Source organism: Anneissia japonica, unplaced genomic scaffold (assembly GCF_011630105.1).
Source record: "Anneissia japonica isolate Jap-2015-1 unplaced genomic scaffold, ASM1163010v1 scaffold2994_len2133135_cov197, whole genome shotgun sequence".
Classification (NCBI taxonomy): Eukaryota; Metazoa; Echinodermata; class Crinoidea; order Comatulida; family Comatulidae; genus Anneissia; species Anneissia japonica.
The window spans coordinates 649,179-669,596 of record NW_022728550.1 but is presented as its reverse complement, the minus strand read 5'-3'; the positions used below and the strand labels follow the sequence as shown (position 1 = coordinate 669,596).

At 32.9% G+C, this 20,418-nt stretch overlaps 1 protein-coding gene across 7 annotated transcripts in view; it reads left to right on the top strand.

Moving 5' to 3' along the window:
• The first annotated feature begins 12 nt into the window (after positions 1-12).
• The window catches only part of LOC117114270 (GRIP and coiled-coil domain-containing protein 2-like), a 27,616-nt gene continuing 7,210 nt past the window's right edge, over positions 13-20,418 (top strand). For 4 of the 7 annotated variants that reach the window (XM_033257876.1, XM_033257877.1, XM_033257879.1 and 1 more), the window contains exons 1-14: positions 13-87; positions 1,357-1,547; positions 1,938-2,147; positions 2,601-2,720; positions 4,775-5,122; positions 5,707-5,874; positions 6,196-7,182; positions 8,396-8,513; positions 8,658-8,809; positions 9,004-9,189; positions 12,233-12,383; positions 12,707-12,957; positions 13,432-13,596; positions 14,118-19,966. In XM_033257876.1, the coding sequence (XP_033113767.1) occupies positions 1,419-1,547; positions 1,938-2,147; positions 2,601-2,720; positions 4,775-5,122; positions 5,707-5,874; positions 6,196-7,182; positions 8,396-8,513; positions 8,658-8,809; positions 9,004-9,189; positions 12,233-12,383; positions 12,707-12,957; positions 13,432-13,596; positions 14,118-19,966 (8,834 nt within the window). In that variant the 5' untranslated portion in view covers positions 13-87; positions 1,357-1,418. Of the gene's footprint in view, positions 88-1,356; positions 1,548-1,937; positions 2,148-2,600; positions 2,721-4,097; positions 4,214-4,774; positions 5,123-5,706; positions 5,875-6,195; positions 7,183-8,395; positions 8,514-8,657; positions 8,810-9,003; positions 9,190-12,232; positions 12,384-12,706; positions 12,958-13,431; positions 13,597-14,117; positions 19,967-20,418 lie in introns of those variants that run through there. The other 3 variants (XM_033257878.1, XM_033257881.1, XM_033257880.1) reach the window with 3 other exon arrangements.

The window sequence follows — 20,418 nt, the reverse complement described above, 5'->3', positions numbered from 1 at the left end:
GAATTTTACGATGTTTTTGATGATGATGGCTGCCGTGGAAGTATGACGACGAAAAGATGAACTTTCGATGGTTGACGATTTATATAAGTATGCGAACTTTTAATCAATTATTTAATTTCAGTTTCAAGTACTACTTTAATCAATTTAATCCATAAGCCCATATATAGAGTGTGTTGCGCAGTAGAAACGCGCCCTAACCTTATTCTAGATTCTCTTATTGCAGCCAGCTGTGGTTGTTTTGTTGTGATCTTAATGCTCATAATTCGGGGGTTACTTCGTCTATTCTATTCAACGTGTCAGCGGCGTCGTCAGCTTGGTTTGAGCCCACACAAAGAAGGCATGTTATTTAAAATGCCACATTCTGCATTTGTATACTTTTTAGCGGGTTGGTGTACATATTTTTTCTGTAGGGAGAAAGGTTATTGATTACAGTATTAAATTTCATCATTGCCAAAATTGTATTTATAAATGAATGGGCATAATGAAATTTCAATAATAGGCATAGCCATAGGCCTAGGCCTAAACCTAAACTAATGCAAAGTGTATAAAGTGTAAAAAAGTGTATGTACTTGTCAATTGTAGTCCCGGCCCCACCGGACCCAGGCCTGATGGTGACTGTAATTTACGAAACAGTTACGTACATATGAAAGTCGCGGCAATGTGGGGCATCGTTTTAACGTACATCCCCGGCTAAGTCCTCGCCACATACTGCTGGGAACTATTTTGTAGTCCCGGTAAAATACTCCGCTAATTAATGATTGAATGTTGCATGATAAGGCCTACTGCAGCTAACATACGGAGCTAAACAAGAAAAATTTGAAGGTCTAGCCCATCGGTCTAGCCTATGTCTGAATCGGAGAAGCACGAGAGTGCTAGGCCAAGGAGATGAGCTTGCCTGATGGAAGCACTACGATTGCTTACCACTAGGCAGATTTCCATGGAAGTTTGAAAAAGTACGTATTGATTAGTCATAGAAAAAGAAAATTGATTGATTGATTTAACTGATTGATAGAATTTATTCAGTATCTAAAAACAGAAATTAAATAAGAAAATTAATGCAGTAGTAGAAACAGATTTCCTTGCCTTGGCTCACTACTGACTGTTTTTTTTTTACACAACTAGGTCAAATATACAAATTTTCACGCAACACACTCACATCACCTCGGTCCCCGTCATTGTGTGATGGAGGTTCAAATTTTTTTACATAATTTATACCGTGATCTACAGTATAAAAAATGAAACCATGATGGTAGGCCATCTCTATATTCTAGCTTGATTTTATCAATTTTGTTTTGTTTGGTTGTTTCTTGTTCATTCATTCTAGTAAAAAAGATTAAATTTCTAAATCCTAAATAGGGTATTGTGAATGAAGAACTTAACCAACATCTTGAAGGTGTGGTAGAGGACTTTGTGATAAGATGTGGAGTAGATTTAGTAACTTGGCACAGAATGTCCAAGAGAAATTGGACACTGTTGTGGATAACGTCAACAAGTCGTTGACAGAAGAGGAAGCCGCAGCTGCTGCAGCTGAAGCTGCAGCACAACAGGTAACTTTAATATTTTCCAGAAGAAAAAGATTTACAATTACCTTTACTGCTAGTAGTTTATATACATCAGTGACTCTTTGAAATGTTTTGTTAAGGATCTACATTATTATCTGTTAAATAATAACCATGAAAATGATGATAACAATCATTGTCAAATTGTAAAATTACCTTAAGGTTTGGAAGCCTTATTTTTTTTTAAAGCAAATTTTAATATACTTTATGTTTCCAATTTACTTTTTACGGACAACTATTAAACAAAGACAAGGTAAGAAAACAAGTCACAAAAATATTAAATTTACAAAATTTATTTATAAAAATATTGTTAACAAATATCATTTTCCTGCACACTACAAGTTTTTGCCTTATCCTAGGTTTTAATATTTATTGCAGGCTGGTTCACCAGCTCCCTCGAAGCCAGGAGATACAGCAGTAACTATGGATACTGCAGATGCTAGCTTCCAGTCAGCTACAGACGCAAGCTTTATGACGCCCTCGGATACAGAGGAGCAGTTGATGGAACAGAATAAACTTTTAGGCCAGTTGAAGGATATGATAAGAGAGAAGGATGCACAGTTGCGTCAAAAGGAAACAGAACTGAAGGTATTCCATGCTTTTGTGTGCAAGTACAAGGAAAATGTTTTTAAAAGTTTTTGTAGAGCCTGTGTATTTGTTTCATTCACTTTGATATTTTTTTTTTTGGGGGTGGGGGGGTTGCATTTTACGGCGATTTTATTGCAAATAAACAAATGCTTCATTTAATTGACTTAAGTGGAAGTTAGTTTTGAATGTTGCATAAATAACTTTTATTTACTGAGCATGTTGCTATTTTATTTCTTAGTCAAGAATGTTATGGTTATCTTAAGTTTTAACATTGGTATTTTTAAGAGGTTGGCCTTTTGGGTACATCTTTAGATACCAGGAACCATAGAAAATATGTTTCTTTTCATCATCTGGTAAAAATATTTTTTCTGGTTAAATACAAATAAATATTTAGTCATTATACACTGTATTGTTAGATATTCTTTATATATTTGAATTATTTTTATAAATTAGGAGAATAATGCTAAACTATCGAAGTTTAAGCTTCAAGCCAAGGCCAAAATATCATCCCTAAACAGTCAGATAGAAGATCTGAAGAAGTCTGATGAATCATCATCATCTAGTCCAGTACAGGTTAGCAGCCTTCTCCATTATTATTTCACGACAACATTTTTATCAACACTTACTTGCTAAATTATGCTATTGTATCACATTTTGCATGTTTTTTTCATTAAATTTATTTCCTATAGATATTTTATAACCAACTAACAAAATATTATAATTCCCATTTGGACTTTAGAAGCTAGTGGATGAAAAATAACATTTTACCTATACACTACCATAGGTTTTAACTAATAACAATACAACTTTTAAAATTACATATACATTAACGTACCTAGAGGATAATACCTCAAAAGCCTGAAGTATAATTTATAATGATATACTTACAGTATGTCTGGTTCTTTTTTTAAATATATTCTAAAATAATTCCTTTGGGTTTGATTTTGCATACTTTCTTATTTTGACAAGGAAAAAATATTAAATGGTGACTTAGACCTCACAGTTTTATGTTTATCATTTTCTAGTGAGTTTTCAAAAGTAGCATAAATTTATTTTTTATTATCTTTAATTGAATATTGTTGCAAAATTATTTTATCTCATCTCCCACATGCTACAAATTTATTAACTTTAATGAAGTGAAAGTGAACTGGGCATGCCCAATGACAGCAGTCATTGTTCATGATTCAAGACGGTGTTTATGTTAGTTAAACAAGTGACAGTGTCATGGGATCAATCAATAGATTGCTCTAAATTTCCCTGGTTTTCTTAGCTGGCAATTTTGATATATTAGCAGGGGCGCATTTAGAAGGTGTTCAGGCCGTCCCCGTTCCCCTCCCACCCCCCACCTTTGGAAGTTTGAAAAAGGGGAAAAAAAAGAAAAAGAAAAAAATGATCGCCCAAAACACCTCAGAGGTTATTTTCGGGTGTCTAAAAAACAAAAATTTCATGGGGACCTGCTCCCTGGCCCCTAGTGTAGTGTTATCTCAATTTTTTTTCCCCCCCCCACTTTTTGGACATCTCTGGATCCGCCCCTGATTAGTGCTACTCATTCTGAGGCTTTATGCATCTTGCTTTATATATATTGGAACTATGTTATTTCTGTGTAATTTTGCAAGCACTTAAAATTCAAATGCTCGATGCCTTTGCTCCTTTAATTCAATAAAATATTCTTAGGGTAACAAATGTAATATGGAAATATTTTGAATGAGGGTTATTTGAATTCACATTATATTCTTCTTCTATATATATGACATAATGTTTGGGGTATTAAAATCTCTTGAATTAATTTACAATCATCAACATCCTATAATGTTTTCCTTCAAGTTTGTATTTACTGTTCATGTAAAAAGAAATTAAAATTCAACTTCATGTACATTAATTTAAATATACAAATTGAATTTATGAAAACCACAAGTTGTTTTGAATATTTATTAGGTAAAACATAATTTACATACAGTAGTTGAAAGGTCAGATGCTACACACAGATATCAAGGTGTGTGTTTGTGCATCCATGTTGCACAGCAAATCTGAAAGAGAAATTGAGGATATAGTGTGATAGAAATATGGTAAGATGTATTGTGAAAGATTATTTGTTGGAAGCCATTTGTGTACATCAGTAACTGAAGGAGCAATGCAAGAAATTGAATAGGCTAGTCAATCTTATCACTAAGCTATGCTTAAGAAGGCACAATACAGTTGGCCTGCTCCCTTGACTTTACACAACAAAGATAGTAGTCAGGCCTAGCTTTTTACTTGTAAATACTTTTGAATTGAAATAGTAGGCTACAATAGAATTACTGTATATTTCTTGAATGTAAATCGACCTTTGTTGTACAACATGCTTGATGGAAATGGGGATAATGTAATTTTTTAAATAATATTATTGTTTGAGTTTTTCTTTGTTACTTGTGTCCTGTTGTGCAGTAGATATTATGACAATGCAATGAATCTAAGCCATTGTATAAACTAATAAGGGAAGAACTACCACCAACTTGATTTAATCATGGTTGACTGACACAAATTTCTCCTGTTTTTTACATCCCTCCCCATACCAAGCTTCAAATAAGATTGTGATTATTTACCACTTCAAAGCATGTGATCGTTTTTTTCCTGGGATGATAATTTAGGAACCAAATAAAAGTTCAAACGGTGATGATGCATCTTCACGTGCCAAGCTTCTGGTCATGCGCAAAAAACTGGAAGAAAAAGATAAAAAAGTTCTCCAGCTGGAAGAAAAATTAAGTAAGACTCAAGTTTCTTTAGAAGAGAATGTAGCTCTTGTACAATCACAGGAAAAGACAATCGTAGCCAATCAGAAGCTCCTTGAGGAGCGGGATGAAACAGAACGTAAAATCCTGGCAGACCTTCAGAGTCGGGAAAATGAACTATTAAAGAAAGATGCTGTAATAGAGGCAATGCGTTGTGCAAGTGCAATGGAGCCTACCACACTTAAACCAACACCACAATCAACAGAGGTGAGCTTTAATTTTGTGGCATTGTGAGATGGGTATATTATGCTATAATAAATGCTATTTCAAAGTTCAAACCCATGTCAAACTCGAATGATGATTTTAGTTAATATATTTTATTTTACTGTTTGTGTTTAACTTGGAAATTTGACTGTTTGTTTATTGCACTTTAATTTTTTTTTTATGTGGCCTAAATTCAATTCAAGTCTTATAATTAAAAGGCAAGAAATACATATTTAGTACCGTTAATATAATTTAACCGTATATATTACTATCAATGGCATGAGCTCTCACTGGCTAAAAGCAGGGCCCCAAACCTTGAGGGTGTCTGGGGTATTCATCAGCATTTTTCATTTTTCCCCAAATCAGCTGCTTGGTGCCTTTAATTGAGCAGAACTTGTAAAAAAAACATAATACATCCTTAAATGTCAACTTTAAACATTTTTTTTAATGGTTTCTGGTGCTATATAAATTGATTGATAGATTGAAAGACTACAATTAATAGGATTGTACTCTAATGCTTAGCATCACTTGTAATACACCATGCCATAATTCATCATGCCTAATGTTTGAAGTATGTTGTCTCATAGGAGTCGAAAGACAAAGTTCAAGAAATGTATGCCCAACTTGTTTACAAAGACAAAATGATGATTGATCAAAACCATCGGTCATTGCAACTAGAAGCACAAATAATGGAACTGCAAGAACATGTACGTAATAAAGATGAAGTCATCCAAAGTAGAGATAAGGTTATACAGGTGAGAAAAATGTCTGTAAAACTTGAAGAATTAGAATTAGTTTTTACTTTAGAAACAATAGGAAGTTCATGCCTAATATGTCTATTGATATTAACTTGCAACAATGGAAGTTACAGTAGGCCTCAACATTCCAGTTGCTTTAGTTCGTTAAATAAATAATATTTTATTAAATATGTTATTTATATTTATTCATCATTCATGTGTAAGTTAAGCTTCATCATTCCAATTGTTTATAGTTGAGTAAATAATATTTTGTTACAGTATGTTACATATCCATTTGTTGTGTATTAACTGTGTTGTATATTGTATTTTTAATGTCAGGTAATGAGGGAAGAAGTTAAAAACAAGGATGAAGTTATTTCAAATCAAAATTCTATAATGGACAACATGAGATTAAAATTTGAAAGTGGAGATGAAAAAATGACATCTCTTGTTGACCAAGTCGAGGGGAAAGAATCTCAATTGCGAGATGAGAGGGAGAAATTTGAAAAGGAAAAACAACACATTGAGGGAAGATATAAACAAAAGATTGGCGAGTTAGAGTCAATGATGAAATTTCAAGAAGATAAAATTGAAGCATTAGAACTTGAACACAAGAAGCAACTTGAAAGCTTGATTGGAAAAACAGAGAGTGATGCACAGATGGAAATGGTAAAGTCGATGGAACAACGATTACAAGAGAAAGAAGAAACTATATCAGGAAAGATACAAGTGGTTGAGATGCTCCAAAGACAGATTGAAGAAAAAGAAACCATGATTCAAGAGAAGGATTCGTCTTTAAAAGATGTTACTGAAAAGCTAGAAGTAGTGCATCAGCAGTTTCAAGGCTTACATTCTGATGCAATGTTGAGGGAGGAGAAATGGAACCAAAGTATGAAGGAAGTTGAAGAAAAATATATAAAAGAAACAAACGAAAAGAACACAGCAATATCAGCATTGCAAACTGCTCTTAATCAGTATGAGACAGCTTACAAGGAAGCCAGAACACAGTACACCACACTCCATCAGAACTTTGATAAAAACCAGTCAGAACTAGAGCAAACTAGATTGCAACTTAATCAATCCCAATCTGAACTGGATCTGCTGAAGTCAAACAAAGATGAAGATCAGAGATCAAATACTGAGGAACTGACCAAGAGAATTGTCGAACTGCAGGAATTACTTAATAAGACAGATTTACTTCTGAAAGGAAAGGAAAAGGAGATTGAAGAGTACAGAAAGAAAACAGAAGGAAAGATGATCAAAATGAAAGCACAAGCAAAGGCAAAGATCAAGACTTTAGAGCAAGAAATAGAAGAGATGAAGAAGGTTAGACTTGATTACTGATTCCATGTCATTTCACCTTCCAGAAACCTTCTTGTGCAGCACCCCTTTCCACAGTTGCCCTTTCAGTCACCATTTCAGCAGCTTAGTTGTTCTGCTATAGTAAAATAGTTTCAAGCTTTTTCTATGGAAGAGTAATGGATTGAAATCCTGGTGAATGTATTCTTTACTCTTCTGCACACATTTTCCAATTCTCATTCACAGTATTCTGGAGTAAGGGTCCTCCTGCTTTCTACTTCCAAATTCTGAATATTGTTTATGCTTTTTGTGTCTGTTAAATTGTTGTTTAATCTCATACTGTTTTGTGGTTTGTGTTAATAATCAAAACAGATATTTGCTAAGGGCTGCTGTAGGTATACTAGGCAGAAGTATGTTGTACATTTTTGTGCAACTTCTTAACAAAATAGTGACAATGAAAATGGTTTATGTATCAATTCTCATTTTCAGTTCATATCTCATGAATAAATATGTAACTTTTCCTTTGTTCTGCCTTATTGAATGATTATTTGAAGTGACTAATTATTAATAATTATTATCAATTAACTTTATTGAATTAACTAATTAATTATTTTTAATCAAATTAAATATATATTTATTTACTTGAAATTCTACTGCACAGTATTTTTTGCTTCACTGCATGATCTTTACTTGTTTTGTGCTTTTTTTTTACCAAGGCACCCACAATTTGTTTTTTTATGATGCACACCAAGTATTTAATTGTTTGATTAAACCTTGTTCAAAATTCTACACTACTTCTTTATACTGCAGATAACTTATAGATATTAATTTACTGACATTGCTGCTTTTTAGCATCATGTTAAAACTTCCACTTGCTTGCATGCACAGCTTTTACATGCAATAATCTACTGATGTTTCTTTTTGACATGAATGTACATAAGAATTTTATATATACACTAATATATTATGCATTGTTAAAGATTAGTGATGACAAATGCAATCAGTCAGGATTTTTTTATATAGGCCTAATTTTGTACAGTAACCAATGAATTTTGGCTGCTAAAATAGTAACCACTGAGTTAAAATCATTAGTTAATGAATAATATTCATTAAGGAATGCTTGAAAAATGCTATGTTCATACATCATTCATATCAAAAGTAATAAGTCAACACAAATTTTTTTTGGCCTAATTTCAAGTCATTACTAAACAATCATATTATTTGTGTCGCTTATGTGCAGGCTGCTCCTTCTGATGAGGAGGTGAGTCAGTTAAAGCTACAGATAACAGAGCTTGAGGATGAGAAAGGCAATTTACAACTGAAGCTAGTTGACTTTGATGAAATCAAGTTACAGTCTGGTAAGTCTGATCAGGTTATTCATTTAGTATTTGCTGAGGTTTTGGTAGACAAAGTAGGGGAAGTGTACATTCCCCCTTCCCTTCCTGGTTCCCACTGAACTCTCTATTGTTCTAATTATCAATTTTTATTTATTTATTCTGTAGATAGACAGAAGGAAACAATAGAACAGCTTGAAAAGAACAGGAAGGAACTTGTTGAAGAGAAAGAAGGATTAAAAGAAATGATTGGTAACCATCTTGAAAATGAACAAGACTTGCACAATAAGATTGGAGTACTGCAGAAACAAGTAGATGAGGTATGACAGGTATTCTGACATGAATGTTAATGATATAGCGGTGGCCAGTTGACGAGACCATAAACAAATATAAACCCAGATAAGACAAAATTGATAGTTAACAACTCAGTAAAGCACTTGTGAAGTTTTCTAAAACCAGGACTGATATGTCACTAAAAACAGCTTGATTAAGTATATGTTTTCCTGTGTTTCAGAACCAGGTAAACCATGACGCCAAACAGATGCAAATACAGGAGAAGTTGCGTAGAGATCTGGAGCAGGCAAAGATCGACCTTCGGGAGATGACAGATGAAAAGGATGAGGAGAGAAAATCTCGGGTCAGTGTTGAGAGCAAGCTAGTAGAACTGAGCGAGATTAAGAAAAATGCTGTTAAACATATGGTTAGACTTTGTCCTCTCTCTTGTTTCTACTCTGACATCTGGAATCCATTAGATATGTTAGTGTGGTGACTAATTGGCTGCATGATTGTGTGGGTATGTGTAAATGTGTGTGACTGCATGTGTGTTGTAATGTTACTATGGGTTTGTTCATACTTGCAATTTAGGTGATAATATTTTTTATTTATCTAATTAAAACTGCCCTGAATCAAAATTATTTAAAAATCATTCTGAAAAACCAAAACACCAATATTAGCAATATGACTCTGCCTGCAGGCACACTATAGCGATAATGTTTGTCTCAAGATGGGACCTACTACAAGTAAGAACACAGGGATTAAGTCTATTCTCAGGTCTACTTTGATAATGCTTTTATTCCTCTATCAGCTAATTTTTGAAATAAGGGGAAAATTAGTTGGAGACTATTTGTTTCCTTGTGAGGATGACAGACAAAACAAGTTTAAAGACATAAAGCCCCAGTTGGTCATTTTGGTGGCAAAAGTTGTCAAAAAAGTAGACAAACCAGGCTTAAAGCACTAATCTATGCAAGTTCCATTTTCTCAGGTGATAACAATTTACAAGCAGGAATGGTTATAATTGGATTGTATGACGTGTATGTGTGAGCTGTTATTTTTGCATGTTTATGTGGCCATGTAATATTACTGCTAACCCTTTGGAATTTTTAACAATATGTTGTAACTAATTCAATTTATACTAATATAACTCTTATTATTCAATATTATTTTCTAAAATAATTTTAGTTTGCATAATTTTGGGTACAATATTAAGGGACTGAGTGATTAACAATAACATTTTAAATTAAATTTATTATACAAATATTTACGGGTTGAGGGTTGTAGTTCAAATTATAGCCCGAGGTGATTTGGCAACTGTAGTATGTCCCGAGACAAAGTCTAGGGACATGTACAGCCTTCAGATCACCAATGGCTATAATTTGAATTATGACCCGATTAATCCCAGTAAATATTTGTTTTATATACCACTACATAGATTCCCCGTTCTTGAGACGTGAAGAATCCTAGGCTAGGCCTAGTAGTAGCACTTCATCAAGGCCTGCATTTGATTACTCAGTAAATCACAGTTTCTGGCTTTGAGATACTCTTCAAATATCTGGACGGAATATTAACTTGTTTTTTCGTATTATGACTGGCTGCTGAACTCACTAACACTTCCCATGTTCATCAACCAGTTTAAATCTGGAACACTCTGCCATTGTTATTCCCAGCCTACCAGTACGCAGTGTGCAGCAGAGCGATCATCATCAAATTAGGTCAAATTTTATTAAATTAGTAGAAGCGCGCCCTCAACAATAGGCTTAGTATAATTTTCTACATCGCAACATACAAGCGAATTGCGGGCAGAACAAAAAGAATATTCCTGACTAGCCGGCATGGCTGAAACTATGTCCCAGCTTTTAGCCAATCAAATGCCTGGAATCTATGTAGTTGGTATATAACTATTAATAATAGTACTATATTGTAAGATTTTATAAGTATAAGGGTAACTATGCAATAGCTATTGGTGTGTATAGTGGTTGAAGGAGGAGCTAGGTGAGGGGAGTGTATTCACGAAATGTCCAGTGTGGTAGTCAGTTCAAGTATTCATGATGAATTGCCCAGTAGGTAGTGAGGATGATATCAAAATATAAATTATGTATTTTATGCAATTTAAACAATTGTTGGTGGTGGTTCCAGGTTTGTATATGAAAATGAGGGGAAAAAATTAGTATGGTACACATTAGTTGATGGGATGTTTGACTTTTTTAGATGAATCATTTATACTGTAGTATGAAATATTTTTTCTTCTAATAGTTACCATTTAGAATATATCTATTTAGTTTATTGATCTAATCTGAAACACACATCCAATATATATGTTTGATGCACTTAAAACAATATTAATCCTAATTTTATTGTTTAGTTTCTAACTTCATATACTTTCATTAACCAAGAGGACAAGTGTAAAATGTATGACATGTATGACTGTATTTGCTCTATATGTGTATGTTTTTCTGGGTTTTTTTTTTTTTTTTTTTTTTTTTTATAAAATATTATTGTCAATATTGTTAAAATTCAATGCTTGCACTGGAAGAACAATATAAGTAAAACATGAAATAAATATATGTACAAACTCAAGATTTTTTTGTTAGTATTTAAATCAAGGTTATTTATTTATAAGATGTATCTGTGAATGAAATAATTTATGTTTAAAATTAAATTTGAAAAAAATTGTATTTCATTTAAGGCATGTATTCTTGGGGTTTTTTAAAATCTTTTTCCTTACCTTATTTGTTGGCCCAAATTGAGTGTTTTTCTATAAAGCAGTCAATCTCTGGTTGTATGGAATTTATCAGTTGTTGGAATTTTGTAATAATAATGTATACAATATATGCTTATACATGTACAGTAGGATGCACAGGCATATATGCGTGTATTGCATGTATGTGTATGTGTATCAAACGTATGTGTATGTGTAACGCATTCATGCGTGTGTATCACATGCATGGGTGTGTGTATCACATGTATGCATAACGCATTCATGTGTGTGTATCATGTATATCACATGTATGTGTGTCTCATGCATAAGACACACACATGCATGTGTTCTATTTTATGCAGTACATCAAACCACTTGGGTATACAGTATTTAATCAAAACATAACCAGTAGGTTCCTCAGCTAGGGCATGTTTGCATATTGTTGATGTTTTTTATCCAAGAGGCATGAATTTTTAAACTAAGTTGATGTATTATAGCACAATTTATTATTTGTTTTTTGTTTATGAACAACAATGTTTATTCAATTTTCTGTCCTCAAAAGTTTAATATTGAAAAAAGAGAGTTTACAAAATATTTGTGAGGGAATATTCATAGTGTTTCACTCATAAAATGATATAGTTGAAGAAGAAAATCTACTAAAGACAACTGGTCATATAAATTGATGAGGAGAAACTCTGCATATAGGATCACAGCAGCTTATGATTGTTCACCTCATTGTAAAATGTCTTTTCTTCAATCATTAATATAGGCTTCCCAGGATAAGACTATTGAGTCATTGAAGGAACTCCTTGAGCAGGAACAGCTGACTTTGAAAGATACAGAGAGAGAAAGAAGTAAGTTGCAGGAGGAGAAAGTCTCAATGGAAATGAGAATGGTAGAGTTAGAAGAAGAAAAAGAAAGTGAGTTGAAAATTAAATGTCTCTATATAATAAAATAGATAAGTAATGAATAAATGCATTGTAGAATAATAAAGATAATTACATTGGTTTTTGTTGTATTTTTTTAAGCGATAGCTTATGCAGACACATTGGAGAAATTTTTTTTAATATGTGTAATATTTTGCTGTTACAATAACCTACATTTGCATCTGTTTTAATTTATATAGCAGTTTTGTTATAATGTTTTTTTGCCCAATTTTAAATTTATTAATCTTTTTCACATAAGCATTTACCAATCAGACATTGAACCCCTTTTTTCATATTTACCATGTGTTTTCTGGTAGATTTAAGTTATAATAAATCCATGCTAGAAGAGGAATTGCTTAATCTGAAAGATGAAAGGAACCAAGAACACAACAAATTCCAAGATGAGATCAGCGCACTTAAGCAGGAAATGGAGAGTGAGCATATGCCTATTGTGGTCATAGAGGATGAGTGCAAAATTTTACAGCAGAAGATCAGTGACCTAGAGGGAATAAAAGAGAGTTTGGAGTCCACAGTTAAGGAACTTCAAGAGACTTGCAAAAGTGATAAGGTAGATAACTTTGTTCAGCACTATTTTTTTAACATTTCACGCTTCTCAGACTAATGTCAATTGGATAACGTGATTTTTTAACCAGCATGAATGATCAAAGATAATCCCCATTTTTCTGTTTTATTTAATTTCAAAAATTAAATGACATAAATACTAAAAGCAAAAAGTATTAAGTCAAATAACACTCAAGTCTAGACTACCGAAAAAAAAACTCCCGGTAGATACCACTATTTTTTATGTTATTGATGTATTAATGTGAGAAACATTAGAATGTTTTACACAGTGATTAGATTAGGTGTTTGATGTTAAAACTATTTTACCTATACATAATCGAATCTGGTGTAAAATGTAAATACATTAAATTCAGCAAATCAATAACAATGTTTTTATGATTGCATGCTTTTATCATTTTATTTTTGTTTGAATTAATTTAAAATGATCTATTTATATTCAATATGTTATCTTAATTTAAAGGAAACAATAGACAAGCTGACAACTGATCGAACTTTTTTGGAAAGCCAGGCCAAAACCAGAGAAAATGAACAGAGGCTGATGAATGAGTCTCATGTCAATTTGGAGTCGCAACTTGGGGCTTTAAACTATTCTAAAGAACAACTGGAACGAGATTTACAGGACCAGGTAATACTATCTAAAAGTGAAGGCAACATCATTAGCACCACTAAACATTGCATTTTGCTGTGGATATTGGTGATTTACAAATGTTGATTGATTGATTGATTGATTGATTGATTGATTGAATGTATGATAAACATAAATGAATAGCACTCATCTATTTGTAATGTTTTGCTCTATATGGAAAAAAAGAAACCGGAAACTATACATCTTTCAAAAGTATAATAAAGAAATTTGTCCTTTTGCATTTTGTACTAAACAGAGGAAAAATTTCTTTCATTGTACTGTGTAGGCATATACTGATGACAATATTGAGTGATTGGAATCTTTTTAAAGCAATAAAAACATGGTGTAAATATATATAAATGACTAACATTTACATATGATCGCTGATTAGAAACAAAATAAATATTTAAATCGTAATTGACATACTTGGGAAGTCAGAGTCAAAAAGTAATTAGTATAATAGTAATAACCTGGTAAACTATTATGATATCTTTATGAAATATTTCCACATTTCTATACAGGTGGAGAAGAATACAGATCTTCAAACACAGATGAATTCACTCAATAGCCAATTAACAGACACTGTTGAAAAACATAGTAAAACGGTTCAAGAGTTTGAAAACAAATTATCAGATATGTCACGTAATCTTGATTTAAGTAAAAAAGAAGCTGAACTTTTCAATGAGAAGCTTAAACAAACAATGGAAAACCTGGAAGAAATGGCAGATAGGCTGATGCTGAAAGAAGAAGAATTAAATGCCTCTACATCTAATCTCTCCATAAAAGAAGAAAAACTTGCTGAAATACAATCAAAATTTCATGATGTTAAGGTGAAGTTGTCTCAGATGACTGAAGAAAGACAAAGTCTCGAAACGAATCTGGAGCTACTACAACTGGACATTGAGCAAGCAAATTCCCAAGTTGAGAATCAAAAATCTATATTTCTTCTTGAAAAGCAGGAAATGAAAGGAGTCCAGAATGGATTAGAACAGGATATCAGTGAACTTAAACAACAGTGCCTTAATAAGGATGTTGAGATATCTTCTCTTTCAGATAGTGCTGCTGATCATCTTAGAGAAATAACTAAACTTAAAGATATTCTTAATGAAAAAGAGCATTCAATAACATCATTAGAAAATGCTGTTAGCAAAGCTGAAAGAGAACTTGATGTTTTGACAGAAGGTCATAGTTCAGAAGGAAGGAAAACTGAATCCAAATTAGCATCACTCTTAGAACAGATATCTGACCTAGATACTGAAATTGCAAAGAACCAAAAAGATATTGCAGACTTTGAAAATCGTATAGAACATCTTAATTTACAACTGGAACAGAAGAAATCAGAGTTTGAATCAAAGAACACTGACATGGAAAACATGATGACCAAATTTACAAAACAACTTGAAGAAAAAGAAAAACAGTGCTCATCTCTACAAGAACAATTAATTACTTCATTAAAATTGGTTCAAGAAAATGAAAGTTCTTATCAGGAACAACGTAAAATAGAAAAAGATAATTTTAATTCAGTACAAGCTTCTTTGAATAGTAAGATGACAGAGGTACAAGAAGTGCATATCAAAGAAGTTGAAGAACTTAAAAAAGAACTACAGGGAAAAGTAACTGCACACGAAACTCTTAAGAAAAAGATGCACACACTAAAAGACAATGTTAAACAAAAGCTGGTGACATTCCAAGAAAATCTTAAGATTTCAAAGAAAGAGTTGGAAGAAGTAAAGGCAGCATTAGAAAAAGAAAAAGAAGTTGTTGCAAGAAAGGAACAAGAAAAGAATGAGGAGAAGATCCTCTTTACTGAAAAACTAGAGAATTTAGAAGCTCAGTTGAAAGAAAATGAAGCTCTTTTACTTGAGCAAGAACAACAATTTGAACAAGAACAAATTTCTGCAAGACAAGCAAAAGAAGAAATGCAGCAGGATATTCAAGAAGGAAAAATAAGTCTTAAAATAGTTCAAAGTGAGAAAGAAGAAATTGAGAATTTGTTAAAAGGTCAAATAGAAGAAATGGAAAAACAAAATAAGATCTCGTCTCAGGAGCTTACAAATTTACAAGATCAACTTAAGGTGGCACAATCTGAGATTGATGAACTAGTACAGAAGGCAGAATTAGTACAAGTTGAAAAAGATGAACATGATAATGATGTCACTTCTAAGCTTGCAATTATTGAAGGAGACTTAAAGGAAACATCAGAGCAATATAGTCAGTTACAAGAAAAATATATAAATTTGACTAAAATTTTAGAAGAGAAGGATCAGTCATTTAATTCAGAAAATGATTCCCTAAAGGAATTATTACAGAAATCAGAGCATGAGTGTGCAGAAATATCAGAAAACTTCAAGGACTTGAGAGAAAAATACCAAATCACACTGCTAGGTGAAGATGAAAAAGACAAGTCATTGCAGTCTGCCAATCACGAGATTGCTTCTTTGAAAGATTTGCTACAAAAGGCTGAAGAAGATAGAAAAATTCAGATTCAGAAGGCCAAAGAAGATACTGAAAACTTTAAAGCTGCTTTTCAACAGAAAACTGAATCGTTTGATTTGTTAGAAGATGAATTTAACAAAAGTAAAGATGTTTTTGCTCAAGAGAAAGAGGAATTAAATTTAAGGAACATAGCTGATATTGAGAAAATAGAACATCTTAAGGAAAACCTTAATGAAAAGACAAATATGCTTCATCAAGTCACACAAAAGATTGTTGATAATGAAGAAGCGTATCATCAAGAACTCAATCAGTTACAACAGCAGCTTGATTTGGTTTTGTCAGAAAAAAATAATATTTCTTCAGAAATTGAGAATTATGAAAGGCATATTAAAGAATACAAAGAGCAACTCATTCAAAATGAAGAAAGCTTTAATTCAGAAATAGTTTCTTTGAAGGATAGTATTGAAATGTATAAGAAAGAGGTTGAAAGATTGCAAGGGAACTTCAAAATTAAAGATTCTGAAGTAATGGAACTTATTGAATCACATCATGCGAAAGAAGAACAGTTGCAGATGAAGCTGCATGATCTTAAGGAAGAGCACCACCGAGAGAAGATCAAGATAGAGTTGCTCGAGAAACAGACAAGCAGTCAAGAATCACAACTAAGTATTCAACTCTCGGCTCTAACAGAAGCCTTTGAAGGTTCCATGGAAAGAATTCAGAATCTTGAAAGCCAATTGAGAAGTAAAGAGAATATAATAACTCAATTAGAGCAGGTTGTAAAAGAAGAGAGAACCAGCCATGAAAATCAGTGTTCCAAGTTAGAAGAAAGTTTTGCACAAGTGAAATCAGATTTAATTCGAAAAGAGGAGATTCTGCAAAATACAGACAAACTACTTCAAGATAAGTTGGAACAGACAAGCAGCCAAGAATCGCAACTAAGTAGGCAACTCTCAGCTGTAACAGAAGCCTTTGAGAGATCAAAGGAAAGAGTTCACAGTCTTGAAAGCCAATTGAGGAGTAAAGAGAATATGATAACTCAATTAGAGCAGGTTGTTAAAGAAGAGAGAACCTGCCGTAATAATCAGTGTTCCAAGTTAGAAGAAAGTCTTGCACAGGTGAAATCAGATTCAATTCAAAAAGAGGAGGTTTTGCAAAATTCATACAAACTGCTTGAAGATGAATTAAAGGATCAACATCATGAATTGACATCAAAACTTGAAAATAGTAATAAGATTAATGTACTAGCTGAAGAGCAGAATCAAGAATTATTGAAAGAATTAAAAATAAAAGATGAGAATATTCTGCAATTAGCAACTGAGATACAGTCTAATAATTCTAAAATGTCTTCCATGAATGATAGTCTTGTAACCTACTCTCAGAGAATTTCAGAATTGGAAAATGAATTGGAAAATAGATCCATCCAGTTAGAGGATCTTGATGCTCAGATGAAAGGACATACTGACGAATTTGACCAGCTAAACCAGAGTATTTCTGAAAAAGATTCTTTGATATTTGCACTGGAAAGTAAATTACAGGAAGCTGCTAAAAACTCTCTGTCGGAAACAGATGGGGTGATATCTGAAAAAGAGGGTGAGCTTGAACAAGAAAGACAGAAATTTAAGACAGAAATTACCAAATTACAGGAAGAAATGCAAGGATTGAAAGTTAAATATGGAAAGCTTTTAACAAAAGCTAAAGAAGTTAAGCTTCAACATGACAGTGCTAAACAAAACATAGAGACTTTGTCCAAAGAAAAGGAAAATCTGCAAACAGTGGTTGAAGAGAAGCAAGAACTATTGAACCAACAAACAACCATGATGGATAGTCTTAACACCAGACTTTCTGATGTACTACAACAAAAAGAAGAATCTGAATCCACTGCTAAAAAACAAAAGAAACAATTGTTGCAATTAGAAAATGAACTTGAAGCAGTGAAAGAACAAAATAATGAAGGAGATATTGAAAGAGATCAACTGAAAACGCAATTGCTTGCCCTTCAAGACAAGACTGAACTCCTTAATCAAGTACAAGCGGAACTAAGTGCATTGAAATCAGAAAATTGTGATATTCTTGCTGAGAAAGAAGAGGAAATTGAACGATTAGGACATGTTAGTAGTGCTCTAAAGGAAAGTGAACATCAATGTACAAATCTTACAAAAGTGAAGGAGAATCTCTGCGACCAGATTGAGGAGCTTAAAATACAGCTAGAAAAACTTGAAGAAACTAATGTACATAACTCAAACAGTATAAGATTACTTACAAAACAACATGAAAATGTGACTGAAGAATTAAATGAAGAAAGAAATGCCAGAGATGCTATCCAGAAACAGAATGAAATGCTGAAAACGCAGTTGAAGAAATCAAGTGAGGTTCAAAAAACATTAGGCAGAGAGTTAGAAGAAATGAAAAAGAAAAAGGATGAGTACAATGAGGATGTTGTTCGTAAACAAGAAGATAATTTTGAACAAAAAATTGGAGAGATGAAGATCGAATATGAAAGTCTTCGACAATCGCATGATAAGAATTTTCAAGAGAAGACATCTCTTATGACAGAATTTCAAAAGGAAAAAGCAAAATGCGATGCATTGACTGAAGAAATGAATGAGCTACAAAAGAAACACAATGAAGTTGTTTCTTCTGTTAAAGAAAATGAGAAGGAAGTTGACATGTTAAAAAACCAACTTGCAGTTACAAAAGAAAAACTAATACAGCTGCAAAATGAAAAAGCGGGAGAAAGGGATGAAGCAGCTGCCATCAAATCTCAGAATCAAGAACTTCAGAGTACTCAGAAAAATACCAGTAGAAAAGTTAAGGAACTACAGTCAATGAATCACCAGATGTCAACTGAGATCATAACCACCAAAGAGGAGATCAGCCGACTTCAAGGAGAGGTAGAGCACCTTAAAATGGCATCAGAAAAAATAAAGTTGTCAAAAGAGGAAGAAATTGCCAGACTTCAAGAGGACTTGGATGAAACACAGAATGATTGGCAAGCAAAATACAATGAAGATATTCAGAAATTGAAAGAAGAATATGAAATCATAAAGAAAGAATGCAGTGTCATGATGGAAGAGAATGCTAAGTTGATGTCTGAGAATGAGAAAATGAAATGGGACCATGATGAAGTACAAGCTGAATATGAACTTCTACAAGAAGATCATAACAAATCAATAATCGAAATTGACAATTTGAAGCTGCTACAATCAGAACTCCATAATGATAGCTCTAGTATCCAAGAGGAAAGAGATAATGTTAAAGAAGAATTTGAAAAGTGCAAACAAGAGCTTGAAAGTGTCTGTACTCTCTCTGAAGATATGAAAGCTCAGAAACAAGTTCTTGAAGGCAGAAACCAAGAACTTCTACATGAAGTAGAAAAACAATCTAGAATGGCAAAACAAGAAGAGGACCTTATAGCAGAAATTGAAAAACTTAAAAGAGAATTAAGGTCCACTAGAGAGCAGCTAGATATAAGCTTTGAAAGCAATCAGAAATTAACTTCAAACCAAAGTGATTATGAAAAAGAACGCTCCAAAGCAAAAGTTACTGAAAAAGAAATCTTAGAAGAAATGCATGTACTATCTACTGAGAACCAGCACTTGAAGTCTAGTGTAGACAGTCAAAATATCCAGATTGCTCAGTTGACAGAACATTTAAAACAGACCAAATTGACTGCTGATTACTATCAGGCAAGAAATGAAGAATTAACTGAGAAAGTGGAGGAGATGAAGGAGACAATGCATGAAATGACAACTGAAAGCTCTGTTCAAAAGACCATGACTGCTCCAGTTGGAATTATCCCAGAAAAACCACCCACTACTGATATTGAAACTGAAAAACTCCAAGAGGCATATGATTCAACTGTAAAGCAGCTTCACAGTGCTTTAGAGAAACGTGATAACTTGACACACAGTCTACATCTACGTGAAATGAGGTGAGTCACTGATGTATCTCTCCCTAACAATTAGCCTCAAACTGCATCAGATTAATGAATCGGTAACAAATCTGCTGATGCTCTATGGAAGTGCTTGCTCAAAGCATCACCAATCTGCTGATAGTTAATAATTGTTGCTTATAAAAATTACTATCTAATGCAGTGAGAAAATTCCTTTAGAGTCATAATCATTAAATTAGTCTGCAGCCAGCAGATCTTATTTATATTTTCCACTATGACAAGGACTGGAATTATTTGCATCACAACATATAATTACTATTCTTTTCATTAAAACTTATAACTAGTATTAGATTACTAGTTAAAAAACTAATATGTATTTAAAGCAGGATGTCAGTGAGCTCAAAGTAAAATGTACAGTCAATAGTATTTCATCTGATTCTTAAGACATTCTTTCACAAAAATATTGTGCTGTTTTAGTAGTACTGTAGTTA